Below are 15093 nucleotides of genomic sequence, written 5' to 3'. Positions count from 1 at the left end.
GTCACACCAAGTAATGTTTTCTTTAAAGAATGATTTATTTATTGATTTATCACAATATTTTTTTAGAACATCATAATTTTTTAGGGTAAATGAAAATTAGCAGTTTGCTTCAGTTGTCTGTAGTAATTTACGGAATTACAGTAATGAGAAAAAAGGTAGAAACTTAAAGTACATGAAAGGTAATATTAGTATATATAAATGAAATTGAAATTTATATTTATATGAAATTGCAATCAGCAGTGTTTGAAAGGCACAAGGCTGAAATCTTTTCTGTTTTGAATGTGTGATTCACAGTTTTGACAGCAGTGTGTCAGCATTTGAACAAAGTGCTGTAAATCCACAGTGTTGTGCAGGTTGTGGTTAAAGTCATGGAATAAGTGTGTAAAGTTTTGAAAACTGTGTTCAAGCAATGAAAAACGAACTAGAGTTTGGTCCACATGAACTGCTGCTGTGCAGACTGTAGTTAGAGTTTTGCACATGTGACTCCAGTTGTGCCCACTGGCGTTTAGCAATCGAAAAAAACTGTAAGACATCTCCTGCTGTCTGATTTCAACATCCAGCTCCTGTTTACAAAATTTAGGTTTTAATGGGAATTCTATCGGTTTTAAAGGTCACGTTCTTTCTGATCACATTTTTTTTAAACCCTAGTTAGTGTGTAATGTTGCTATAATAGCATAAATAATACCTGTAAAATGATAAATCTCAAAGTTCACTGCCAGGCGATATATTTTCTTTAATAGAATTCCTCTTTCAAAGCCTACAGCGAGCGGTCGGTTTGGAATACAGCCCTCTACTTTCTGCTTAAATGAAATGACGTCACTAAAACTCCACCCACAGGAATTTTTATATTTTACTATACAGTTGGTCTATTAGCTGGTTTATTTCTGCATCAAATTATTTTTACTGAACATGGATTTGATCTAATTAATATTCAACAGACCAACATAATAAGAGAGGCACAAATTAAGCTAAAACAAATATAATAAGACATCATGACAACCTTTAAAGGTGGTTTTAAACATTAACTAATTTTTTACATATAATGGATTTCTTTATGCAGTTAATTAATAAACAATCGGTATCGGCCTTTCTCGTGCTATTGCCGATATGCCGATGGTTTCAAATGCATCAAAAATCAGCCGATACATATCGGCGGCCGATACATCGGTGCATCACTAATTATTTGCTTTCTTCTATTGGTGGAATGTATTGTGTATTGCAGGGGTCGGTCCTGGAATGCCGATGTCTTGCAGTTTTTAGCTCCCACCCTGATAAAACCTTGGCTACATGTAGGTTTCAGGTGACTTCTTAGACCTTGATTAGCTTGTTCAGGTGTGCTTGATTAGAGCAGGAGCTAAACTCTGCAGAACATCGGCACTCCAGGACACCTCCGGGAAACTTATGGTGGTATGGTATCTACTGGACACCAATAGGAACCATTATGACTCCAATAAATGTAGTGCTTTCTTTGGAAAACTAATGTCCTACTGGGTACTGCTGAATAAACAATAGAAACCATTACAGAATTTGTATATTAATGGTTAAACATGGAATTTTTTTGTTGGTTTTAATGGACACTGTGGTGGTCCCTGTGGGTCTCCATTGGTAACTGTGGTGAATGGTAAACTGTTGCAATAAAATAAATGTTTTATGACATTGTAATTTGTGAATCATTCAGTAAAAAGCTGTAAAATTTTATGAAACTTTTATGAAAATACTAATAAATTTAACCAAAGTAATTGGTAGAGTTCAAAATATAATAGATGGTTTATTTGCATGTGTCTATGTAACTTTATTTTCCCCTTTCAAAGCAAGTGGGGATCTCAGTATGGCCCTTTTTGGAATTTTTTCTGGCTTGCCCATATTATATAATGTTTAAGAAGCAAAAAATGGTTTATGTTTATCATTTGATTGATTCTGACACTGCTGGAGCATGTGATTTTCAATGCTTGTCATGAATTCAGGAAACGGATTAACATGTATGTTTATAAGCATTATTATTGTTTTATTATTAGGGCCCGAGCACAGAGGATGCAATGCCCTTTTGTTTTAGCTCAGTTTAGTATTTTTCTTTGGGTCTCATTCACTAAGCATGCCTATGCACAAATTTGTGTGTGAGATGTGCGTACGGATGTTTTCACGAACAAATCGTGATTCAACAAAAACGTTCGTATCAACATTTCTTCTAAATAATTTCTTCATGAGCCCCATTCATTATGGAAAAAATAAAACTATGGTTTGGTTTCAAACATTCCTGAAAATATCTTAATTTGCGTTCATCAGAACAAAGAAATGTATACAGGTTTGTAACAACATAAAAGTGAGAAAATGATGACAGAATTTAAATTTTTGGTTGAACAATCCCTTTAATGAGTTTTTAATTTTCAACAACTTAACATTGTTGAATGAAGTCTAGCTTTTTCTGGTAGGTTATGTGGCAAACTTAGGGAAACTAACCTGTTAGCAACATGGTTGGCAATGGGGTTAGCAAGTATGGTTTTGGGAAACACACCTAAGATTAGGAGAAAAATTGAAATTTTTGGTGAATTTTTTCCATAGTTTTCACTAAATCTGTGCTCAAATTTCAGCTCTGTTGTGAGAGTTAATACTTCAAATCAACCATGAGGTAGACACAGAGATGAAGAGAAAAACAGCAGACAGGAGATGAAGTGATGTTGAATCAAATAAAGATGCTTTATTGAATCTTAGTTGCATTCTCGATGCTCTGACTAACTTTGTCTGACTAGAAGCAGATTTACGAGGTGTTATTATATCAAAAACAGAGAGTAGACATTTACTGTTTTACAACAACATCATGATTTTAATAAAAACTTTGCAATCTAGTCCATCGAAGGCTCAAATCAGCGTTTAAAGACAATACAGCGGCAACATAAGATTTCAATAATATTAAGAATTTTTTTTTAAAATATAATAACTAGATAGAATAAAATGCATATAATATGTAAGGGAAATATTTTTATACTGCTTATTACACGGCTATTTACCTCATAAGTCTGGAAAGGAACATTTTATATTGATTTGCTAATTTTTAATAAATGCAGACCTTCCATGAGAAAAACGCGTTTACATTCGGTTTCAAATGTCACAAACAAACTATTTGGTTTAATCACTTATATTGCTGAATATGTTATTAAAATACATAGTTATATTTAATATTTTGTTAAATTGTATCTGTCAAAATGATTCGGAGCATCCATGTAACCATGAGTTATTAGTTAAGGGGTTATCCGAGCACACCGTGAATGCATACATATGTGATCAGGCTGACAGAACCTGCGATTGCAAGGCCGGGACGTCCAAGTTGTTAAATCTGACAAATATGGATGGCAAGGACCAGCCGGACGTGTCCCAAATGTCTAAAATATAAATAGACTTTGCCCACCATGAAGCCATTCCACGCGTAGAGTGAGCCTTCTTGCCGAGCGGGCACTGCTTGTTAAGTGAGGTGTTAGCCAATGCGATGGCTTTGACAATCCATTTGACGACCCTAACCCTAACCTAACCTCCGGCATTCTCGTTTGGCCCTCAGCGAAGGCGGTCGCATTTTATCTCCTCTCCTCCCCGTAACCTTCCTTGCTTTGCTCCTCTCGTGTTGTATAGTCTTGTGTCTTAACTTGAGAGACTCTCTCCGCACTGCTCTCGAAACTAAAAATCATGGATTTGATCATCTGGTCTCTCAACGCAATTGACACCATCTTCTCGAAGAAGCTTGGGTACGGGGGAACCTGTCTGCCCTGCCGGAACGTTCGCAGCTGGCTACACGATGAATGCATGGGAGAGGTGGCGGGTCATGTGTCTGCCGGCTCTTTCCATGGAGGACATTGAAGATATCTATCTATTCGGAATCATGATAACATGGGGTTTGCTGACTGGATTAGGCTTTGCCCTGGTTTATCGAGAAATTAAGAAGACGGTGACAGCTGCCAAAAGCCCAAAAAAGCTGCCCGGGATGATTGAAGCAGTGGGCAGAGCGGTCAGCACTCAGGCTGGGACTATTAACCACATTTTGGATAACAACTTGGAAATGACCCGCAATATGGATAACATCAAGGAGATGCTCACGGATTTGAAAAAGCTGATGGACCAGAATGGACTAAGAGAGTAGTTGTGTAAAGGAATGTGGCTACTCGCCCCAAGACCAAATAATTCCGATCTTATCTGCTTTCGGACCCTCTATCCAGCACTGGTCTCGGCCAAGGCCGCTGCTGGAACATCTCCCTCGGAAGAGCACTGAAGCGAGACGCTCTTGCATTCCCTAACACCTCTCCCACAGACACCTGATGATTGTTGACTCTGTTTGGACCTAATCAAGGTTGTCTCCATGGCAATTTGCTATGTTAACGGTTTAACATCCTGCGGACTGAGGCACCGAGAATTTGGATGCCAGGCGAAGCGACTCTCTCAAGGCCTACACACACATGAACTCTTACACACACATACATACATATATATATATATATATGCAATCACCACCCAGTACCCAAATCCCTCGAATATGGCTGCAGGACCGGATGCCTGCGCTGGGCAGGCTCGAACCCCCATTCCCCCTATCGTGTTGCAAGTCGTGTGTTGTTCATGTTGTAAGGCGTAATGAGAATGTGCTAATGTTGCTGAGGTGTTTTTTCCTGTTCCCAAACTGTACTCTCTTTGGAGCATAGTCTGGGGGTTTGTTTTTTTTTCTCCTCCCCTCCCTCATGTAATGCTATACTTCTTCTCAATGCTCTGTCGACCTGTTCTGTCTACCCCCTTGTTTTTATGTATTGTATGTATGGACAGGTTGATGGTTTCATTTCACTGGTTCTTGTGACCATGTGACAAATAAAGCTTCATTCATTCATTCATTCATTTAGATATCACTAAGCAGAGGCTGGGCATACCCAATGAATAATCAGCGGATCTTACGATCAGCTTATCTGACTTTCAATATGCGGCAGAGCGGTTTGTGTAAATTCTCAAAGCTCTGACGGGGAGAGCGGGTTTGGTGAATGTTCGCCATCCGTCGGGGGGAGGGGGAGCAGAGGGACCACTTGAACTTGAAACAGCGTAGACAAAACTTTAGGAACGTATCCCGCCCTCGATCTGAGGATCGCTTTGCTATCGTTGGGACCAACATCTAGACATGAGGGGTCAATTGAAAACGCATGTAAATCGCCCACTCGTTTGATCGATGCCAACACAAGGAGAAGGGTCGCGAAGGGAGGACTGGATAGCACTTTCAAGACCGTGGACAGATCCCATGATGGAACAGTGCACGGTCACGGTAGGTAGAGTCTACGCGCACCTCTATTGGAAAGCATGATCTTGTCATTAAATTCCTTAAAAAATGACCGGCTATAGAAGCGTGTTTCGCTGCAATCGCCGCAACGTAGACTTTAAGCGTCTGTCATGAGACCCAGCTTTGTTTCAAATCATTTGAGGGGGAAGCGTGCGCCTGCTCTGAACGATATCGCCGCTCGTCTGACCGCAAATGCGCGCTCCAGTGTCAGACACGCTCAAGCTCTGATAGAGTCGATTTTGAGCCCTAAATTATCCAAATGCTGGAGTATGACAGATCTGTGAACAAGGATTTCCCTCTCTGACTGGGCTAAGATGAGCCAATCGTCAAGGTAATTCAATATGCGGATGCTGCGCTGTCTCAGCAGAGCGAGAGCAGCATCCACACATTTGGTGTGTGTGTGAGAGAATGTGTGTGGTGCCAAAGATAATCCGAAGGAACTTTGTTTTGGTATGCTGTCCTGTCGAATGCGAATCTCAGGAGCCATCTGTGGCGAGGGGCTATTGGGATATGAAAATAAGCATCTTTTAGATCCACTGATATAAACCAGTCGCCTGGCTGAATTAATGCCATAATTCGTTTGGTTGTTAACATTTTGAAAAGGCCGTCTGACGAGAGCGTGGTTCACAATGCGTAGGTCTAATATTGGTCTGAGGCTGCCGTCTTTCTTTGGACCACCGGGAAGAACGGAGCTTGTCTCTGACAAGCCGGCTGTGTTCAGGCTCCAGCTCCGCTACTGATGAGCCGGAGCCTGAACACAGCCGGCGCCTTCTCAAGCTTGGAGGCGGAAGCTGTGAGCTCCACCATGTTGTCAAATTTCCGGACAAGACCATACCGCTGGTCCTCGTGGGTGAATGTAACAGGTTGACAGCGAGGAGAGGGAGCACACTGAGCCGGCATGAGCTCGTCATCCAGACATCTTTCAGGTTCACAGCTCCACTACTTTTTATGCGGGAGAGCACGGGAAGCGCTGCCTCTAAAGGCTGTGACGTGAGCGCGCAGCACAGCGAGAGGGAAACGCTCGCAGTGCAGTGGGGGCAGTCTGCCTCGATGACCGCTGTCTCAGCGTGGGTGGAACCCAGGCAGGTGATGCACACAGAGTGGATATACTCCATTGGCAAAGGAGCTCTGCAGGAGCCACAATGCCGAATCGACATTATAACAACGCGCTTCTGCTCTTTTAGAGGAAATTTGCTCTAGGAAACTCAGCTGTTTTAGATCGGGAAAGCGGCAGGGGAAGACACCGAGGCATGGATCCGGGGTGAGATGTTCGCACTGAAGGAGAAAAATTGTGAGTTTCTGCGTTCGACCTGGACTTATAAAGTGCATAAACCCCGCCCATTACGCGGGCTCAAACGCCATTTGTCTGTAATTTTTTACAGATGTTAACCAAAAGGCTTCAATTGCGGAGTAAACAGGAGTTTCCCCCATAGCGTCAGCTACTGACGCAATGCAAAGTGAACCGTATTGAAAGGGAACATTAGTTTTTTTGTCGCAAATAACCGAGGTTAATGTAAAAATCAATAATAATAAAAGCTATTGTTTTCATAGCATGTTATAATGTTGAACATTCATGCAGATTAGGACCTATACACAGTCAGTCTGGAATTTTAGATGCTATGATGATTTCAGTGTATTTGTTCATCAGTGTGTTCCTTCTGATGATTTTGAAGACTTTTGGCATGAGTGAATTTCTTCTCACAGATCAAGCAGACGTAAGGTTTCTCTCCTGTATGAACTGTCTCATGGTCTTTTAATGAAGATGCCCTTATAAACGTCTTCTCACAGTGAGAGCATTTGTAAGGTCTTTCACCTGTATGAGTTCTCTGGTGTCTCACTAAATGTTCACGTTGACTGAAACTCTTCTCACAGACATCACAGTAATGAGGTTTTTCTCCAGTGTGAACTCTCTGATGGGTTGTAAGATTAGTTTTACGATTGAAACCTTTATCACAGTGTGAACATTGAAAGAGTTTATCTTTAGTATGTAGTGTTTTGTGTGATTTTAATTCACTTGAATTCCTAAAGGTTTTTCCACATTCACTGCACTGATACGGACTGTCTTTGGTGTGTGTAAACACATGTGTCCTTAAATTAATTTTGTGGCTGAATCTCTTCTTACAGTAAGGACACTTGTATGGTTTTTCTCCTGTGTGAATTCTCTTATGAACATCAAGAGTTTGTTTTGTTCTGAAGTAATGGCCACATTCAGTGCAGTAGAAAGGCTTTTCAGCATTGTGTGTCCTCATGTGAAGTCTCAAATGAGATAAGGAGCCAAAATCCTTCCCACACTGCTGACAGTGAAACATCAGCTGCTGCTGCTGCTGCTGCTTCTCTCTGTGCTCTCCAGTATGAAGTCTCTCATGGGCTTTTAAGGAACCTGACTGAGAAAACGTCTCCTCACACTGAGCACATTTGTAAGGTTTTTCACCTGTATGAGTTCTGTGGTGTCTCACTAAATTTCCATGGCGACTGAAACTCATCTCACAGACATCACAGTAATGAGGTTTCTCTCCAGTGTGAAGTATCTGATGGGCTGTAAGAGTAGTTTTACGATTGAAACGTTTATCACAGTGTAAACATTGAAAGGGTTTCTCTTTAGTGTGTAGTGTTTTGTGTGATTTTAATTGACTTGAATCCCTAAAGGTTTTTCCACATTCACTGCACTGATATGGACTGTCATTGGTGTGTGTAAACACATGTTTCCTCAAATTAGATTTTTGGCTGAATTTCTTCTCACAGTGAGGACACTCGTGTGGTTTTTCTCCTGTGTGAATTCTCTTATGAGAATCAAGAATGTTTTTGGTTCTGAAGTAATGGCCAAATTCAGTGCAGTAGAAAGGTTTTTCAGCATTGTGTGTCTTCATGTGAAGTCTCAGATGAGATGAGGAGCCAAAATCCTCCCCACACTGCTCACAGTCAAACCTCAGCTGCTTCTTCTTCTCGGTGTGCCCTCCAGTATGAACTCTCTGATGAGATTTAAAATTAGATGAATGAGCAAATGTCTTCTCACACTGAGAGCATTTGTAAGGTTTTTCACCTGTATGAGTTCTCTGGTGTAAAACTAAATTTCCACGTCGACTGAAACTCTTCCCACAGACTTTACAGTGATGAGGTTTTTCTCCTGTGTGAATTCTCTTATGAGCAAGACTTTGTTTGGTGCTGAAGTACTGGCCACATTCAGTGCAGTAGAAACGTTTTTCATCACTGTGTGTCCTCATGTGAACCTTCAGCTGAGATAAAAAGTGAAAATCTCTTCCACACTGCTCACAGCCAAACTTCTTCTTCTTCTTCTCTCTGTGTTCTTCTGAATGAAGTTTATTCTCTTGTAAGGTAGTAAAGCTGATCTTAGATCTGGTGCAGAGTTTCTGTTCTGTGTGTTTTCTCTCTAAATGTCTCTGTGAGCTCAGTGTCTCTCCACCGGTGATGCAGGAAAGAGTCGAGGACGTTATTTCTTCATCCAAACATAACTCACTCTTCACATCTGAAAGAAACACAAAGCAATTAAATTAACTTTTAATTACACAAAAAAAGATGAATTGAGATTTCGTATCTTTTCCTATATTCACACAGAGACAGCTGTCAATCTTGGGTCATTGCACATCAAATAAACCAAATTATGGTAACATACACAGCTAAAAACATAACTAGTCATGAACGACAAAATATTAAATTCAATACATTGAGTAATCCACAATTTTGTAGTTGTACATCTTTCACAATCCGACCATGATGCAATAAATCTGGGAATAACCATAGGATGTCATGAAGAAGGATTTATATAAAGTATAATCTATATGAATATAACCAGTTATGTGTATCAATTAGTTGTTCTATTATCAATATGCATTGCAATCATGTGTTGGAGAGTTAGGCATACATTGTGAAGGCCTACCGCATAGTTTAAATGTCAAGGGTGACAGAGGGTCTTAATATAATGAGTTACCATGTTCCCGGGCTAATGGGGCATGGTAAAGAGACACTAAGTCTCAGAAAGAATGACCTAGGGGACCCTTTCAAAAGTGATGTCATGTGTTTCTTTATGCTACACGCCTGAACATAAACTTTTCATATTGAGCTTACATGGAGTTTGTGGGTAGTCAACCCTATATTCAATTTTTTGTTCAATTCAATTTTATTTATATAGCGCTTTTCACAATTTGTGATTGTTTCAAAGCAGCTTTACAGTAATAGAAGCAGTGGAAAGCTTAAAAAAACGACAGATAGCACAACATAATACACGATAGCAGCTAAATTTGCTGCGGCTATGAATCAACATTATAAGCGTGCGTATTGCTAATGTAACGTAAAGAAGAGGGTGCTAAGTAAAGCCCAAGAAGGCTGCCTCCCCGGGTTGAAAACCCATATAAAAGCCATAGTACAGAGAGAGACAAGCTGATCTTGCAGGATCTTCTCAGGACCTCAGTTGGTTCAGAGATGGTTCACCAGGACGGATTCTGCTTTTTTTGTCCGGATAATAAAAGTCTATCTTTTGAAAATGAAACTTACGGCTTTAGTATTTTATTCTTAACCCATTTTCGCCTGATGCTGCATGCCGAAACATTACATCTACCGCCGGTTACTTTTATTTAATGTTTCTAAAGTGCTTTAGATATTACGTTTTTGGTAGATGTTGACCATTCTAAGTTTTCTTTCTGAAAACCCGCAGGAGATAAGGAGCAGTTTTAGGAGTAAATGGGTTTTAAAGAACCCAAAAAGAAAACCATAACAATTGGCACCCCAGATAGGACTGGAAAAGACCACAACAATTGGTGACGAGGATGAGATAGGAAAAAGACCACAACAATGTGTCACACTGGAACATCTTTAGAAAAAAATACATCCAAGTCATTTTTTGTAAAAACTGAGTTTTCATTAAATTATTATTCTACAAGAAAATATCAATGCAAAAGTCACTGTTTAGTGCAGAAAAATTGGTATTTAAAGTGACAAGCTGGAAAGAGTGCATCTTTAAAAGATACCTCGACTATGAAGACTTGTATATTTTTGAAGCAATATCGCTCTATATCATCATGGCAATGATTAGGCCAGTGGCACGAGGATGCAGGCTTGATATAGAGCGATATCACTAGGCATGTGCCGGTATAAGATTCTGGCTGTATGATAACCTTAAGCAAAAATACCACGGTTTCACTGTGTTGCGGTATTACCATTGCAACACTTAAATGTGTTATTTTCAAATGCCAGGTAAAAATAAAGCCTTTAAATTATAATATGCTTTCAAAAAATATGTAATATTTTCATAATGTATATTAAATGTAAAATCAATTACATGACTTAATGGTTTAATGAATTTTGTATAAACACAGCTCATACCTTTGAGACGGTATCACAGAACATTTAGTGGTTTTAAAACTTTGACTGTTTAAAACCTCGGTATACCTTGAAACTAGGGATGCACCGATAGGATTTTTTTGGGCCAATACCGATACCGATTTAAACAGACAACTTCTGGCCGATACCGATACCGATATTAAACACTTGTATACAGTACTATACAGTTGGTCTATTAGCTAGTTTATTTCTGCATCAAATTATTTTTACTGAACATGGATTGGATCTAATTAACATTGAACTGACCAACATAATAAGAGAGGCACAAATTAAGCTAAAACAAATATAATAAGACAGCATGACAACCTTCAAAGGTGGTTTTTGCTATTCAGCATTTATTTTATTAACAACATTAACTCATTTTTTACATATAATGGATTTCTTTATGCAGTTAATTAATAAACAATCGGTATCGGCCTTTCTCGTGCTATTGCCGATATGCTGATGGTTTCAAATTCATCAAAAATCGTCCGATAACTATCGGCGGCCGATACATCGGTGCATCACTACTTGAAACCGGTAACCGGCCCATGCCTAGATATCACACACTTACGATAGCTATTTTGCTTTTATACAACAGTTTGACGGCACAAATTTGAAAAAAGAAAACAACAACAAAATGTTTTTAAAAGCCTCTTTAGTGAGGAACTACTATCTATGGATGAAACAGACGCTCCAGATAAAGAGAAAACAATTGTTTTCGTTGCTTTATTCGCCAAGCGTGTTTTAACTGTCCACAGGATTTGACTTTATTATTATTATTATTATACTCCCTCAACAGTTTACATCAAGGAGCTCTGATCTTTGAAGGGATTAGGGCACAGGGATAATCACTTCCGATTGGGATTGACAGACTGATTTTGAGCTAGGGAACTGATAGACACACGTGAAGTGTTTGAAAACAGTGTTTGTGCCAGTGGTTGTGTGTGTGTGACCAATGACCATCCTGTCCAGTCAGAGATATGCGAGCGTATGGCTCAACTAATTTTAATGACCTATAAACAGGAGGTGTCAGAATGATATAATCACTGAAGCAGTTACTGTGATAATACTTGTTGAATATTGCATGGCTAGAAAATAAACAGTTATATTTGCCTTTAACTACTAAAATTCACTAATAGAAACACATTTAATATTTTCATTACTTTACATACATTTAACAATACTACATTTTACTCTGGTACGACCACCGGCTGAACCAGTTTAATACGCTTACCCGCTTCCTATCCCTACCGTGTTTATATATAAATATATATTAATCTCTCCCAATGATTTTTGTCCTTCTAGGAGTTTTTCCCACTGGGTTTTATCCTAGGGGGTTTTTTCGTTCCCGGGAGAGTCAGCCAACTTTGGCTTAACTTAGCACTTTACTGTATACGTTACATTATTACTACGCTCGCTTGTACGTTTTTTTCTTAGCCGCTGTATTCTACTTCTTATATTATCTATTGATTTTCTGTGTTTTCCCCTACATCTACTCATGTAAAGCTGCTTTGAAACATTTAACACTTGTGAAAAGAGCTATATAAATAAAATTGAATAGTTAATTTTCCACACATTCTTACTTCTCTAATCACATTCATTTTGATCTTTCATTATATAATTTCTGTGGTATTCTTCATGTATGTTACTCTCTGTGAAAGTATGCTCTCTGAAGAAGTATTTTTTATGCAATAAAATACCTTCTGTCTGTGTGCGTTTATAACTCTCATCTAGGGCTGCACGATTAATCACAGGCGATTCATCCGCGATTATAAATGCGCTATTTCCCCGCTTATCAGTAAACTACGGCTCTGTGTAGTAAATGCCACTCCATCTGAAAGCATCTGATGGCGATTTACTAGTAGGAACCAGCTTTACTGACAAGATGCGCGTGAAAATCGCCCAGTCTACTGTTTTACATTATTAATCTACTGATTGAAGACTCGTTAATCACGTTTACCTCGCTGTAGCGTTAATAGAACGGGCTTTATTGCAACCATGTGACGTCTTGTATAGTGATGAAAACAAAATGGCAGCCAAAAGTTTATTAAAACTATGACATTTGTACTTTTTAATTTTTACATTCATATTGCTAATCCCATCTATTAAACCATACATGTGTATATAGCCAGGTTACCTTTAAACAATCGTTCACATACAATTGTTAAAATTTCACCATGTCAGATCGCATTAAATATGGTAACACTTCTAGAATGAGATAAACAACTTTTGTGTGTCTTTTTAAAAGCCAACATGCCTCAAAAAGATGTCATAATCTCTCCTTCAAGATTTTTGACCCTCTTTTTTTGTCTTTTGGTTTGTGACTTAAAACTCCCTTTTATAAAATAATGACAGTTATGAAAAAAAATACAACTATAATTGAGGAGACATACCTGAGAGAATAAAATCATTACCATAATTATGTTTGTCTTCATTTTCATCTGCTGTGGCTTCTGTTCTAATCTCCGTTTGGTTCCCACTGTCCATGAGTTTGACTAAACACATCTTGAGTTTGGTCTGCAGGATCTGCTGCTGTTCTCCAGCGTTCCAGACAGAATCCAGAGACTCTGTGGAGGTTTGATCAGTAGATTCCTCATCCTGTAAGCCCTGATCAGATCCTGATTTACAGCACATCACATCCATCTCATCATCAACACTAAAATACACAGAGACAAGACTCTGTTTACACTCAATAAAACACTCAAGAGAGGAAAAACACTGAGGATACACAAACACATCACACGTGAGCTCTTTCTTTCTTTAGTGGGTTTATCAGCGGACTAAAGAGCTGCAGAGGATGTTACTGGGGGAAGACAGACACCCATCAGCTGCTGCTAAACTCATTTATCAGTTACACACCATCAGAAATAATCCACAGCCCTGATCTTGTACAGTACTTTTATTTTACCTCTCATCTGCCCCCATAAATGTACATTTGTATACTTCATATGTTTATATTTCAAAGTCTACTTTATATTGTAAATATCCTCTGATTCTATTTTATTTTATTTGCAGTAGTACTTCATCCATCACCCAGCACCTTAGCTCAATTGCACCTTAATGTTTGTTAATATTGTGTTTTATGTATAATGCTTTGGCAATATTGTAAGTGACACAATCATGCCAATAAAGTTCTTTAAATTGAAATTGAAATTGAGCTGCAGAGCGCCTCCTGCTGGACTGGAGAGCGAAGACACTCAACACTTCAATCATTCATTTCACATGTTCCAAGGAGATATGTATTATACAAGCGGTCATCCAATTACTTAAGTGTATATAATGTTGTATTACATGCCATCCTGACAGGATTGAAAACATAAATTAAAGCAAAGTTAGGCTTATAACAGGAATTTGACCTGACTGTCTCAGGAAGATAGAAGTAGAGTCACACTTCCGAAGGATGCTTTGAAGGCAGCCTCTGTTTCGTGCTCTTAATTCGGCCACCTTTGAAAGATGCATGAACTGTGAGTTCCCAATTCAAGGGCTGCGGCCATCCAATTGAAGTCATGGGGCCACGATGAAGGCTGGATTAAGATTAAGGCTCCTCCATCTGCAGGCCTCCAAATTTGTTCTTTCTTTCCCTGGAAACCCAGGATCCATAGATGTATCCTTCACAGCATTGGCTATCCCAAGATTCAATGGGCGCCTGTGACGTCTGGGTATTTTTAAATAAACATTTAGAATTGTAGTTAAATAAAAGTATATATTAAACAAATTAAAGATCCTTGTCAATATTTTACTATTATAAAATAGGTTTTAGTGATGTGAATTAATATTACTGCTGCAATTTGTTGCATTAAACTTTAGTATATTTCTAATATACTTTTGGGTAGTTTAATACAAACATGGCTACATATTTATTTGTAAAATTCTGATGCCCTGTCCCAAATGGGACAATCCGGACTTGTGGACCTCCTCAGAGTCCACACTTTGATGACATCATGTAGTGCAGACCTTAAAGCCAAACGTTAGGAAATGAGTGTTGTAACATTTAATGGTGATACATTGCATTATCTTCAACTTCTTACTTTAAAGTTTTCATGACAAGACCATGGACATTTGTTAGACCAGGGGAGGGCCACTGTTCCCAAATTAAACACACATGAATGTCATTTCCAAGTCATCCTGCTGCCTTTGATTAGATTTTACAGGTGTGCTTGATTAGGCTTGGAGCTAAATTTTGCAGGACAGTGGCCCTCCAGGACCAGGAATACCCAACCAATGCATCAGAGCGTCTCATTCTAGCATTTAAAGTTGTAGAGGAATCTAACCTTAAACTGTCAGAACCATTACAAAATTAACCTTTTTTTTTGCGGTAAAAGTGTAGTAACCATGTGTTTTTTGGTATATTGATTACTATTGGCAAAACCATGGTTTTTGTTTTTAACTGTAGAAAAACCATGATTAATTTTCATAAGGGAAGGACTGTACTAGGAAGAAAACAGCCTTCCTAGGTCGCG

The 15093-nt window shown here is 38.9% G+C and overlaps 1 protein-coding gene across 1 annotated transcript; it reads right to left on the bottom strand.

Moving 5' to 3' along the window:
- Positions 1-3755: 3755 nt before the first annotated feature.
- LOC135750637 (uncharacterized) lies at positions 3756-13658 on the bottom strand. The gene is made up of 2 exons (XM_065269584.2): positions 13027-13658; positions 3756-8780 (listed from the first exon to the last, which is right to left on the bottom strand). Exons 1-2 carry the CDS (start codon positions 13274-13276, stop codon positions 6925-6927), a joined length of 2106 nt encoding a protein of 701 aa, XP_065125656.1. The 5' UTR covers positions 13277-13658; the 3' UTR covers positions 3756-6924.
- Positions 13659-15093: the final 1435 nt, after the last annotated feature.

The sequence above is a fragment of the Paramisgurnus dabryanus genome, chromosome 4, assembly GCF_030506205.2.
Source record: "Paramisgurnus dabryanus chromosome 4, PD_genome_1.1, whole genome shotgun sequence".
Lineage (NCBI taxonomy): Eukaryota > Metazoa > Chordata > Actinopteri > Cypriniformes > Cobitidae > Paramisgurnus > Paramisgurnus dabryanus.
Note: the sequence above shows the minus strand (reverse complement) of the source record. Positions and strands in the feature narration are given on the sequence as shown.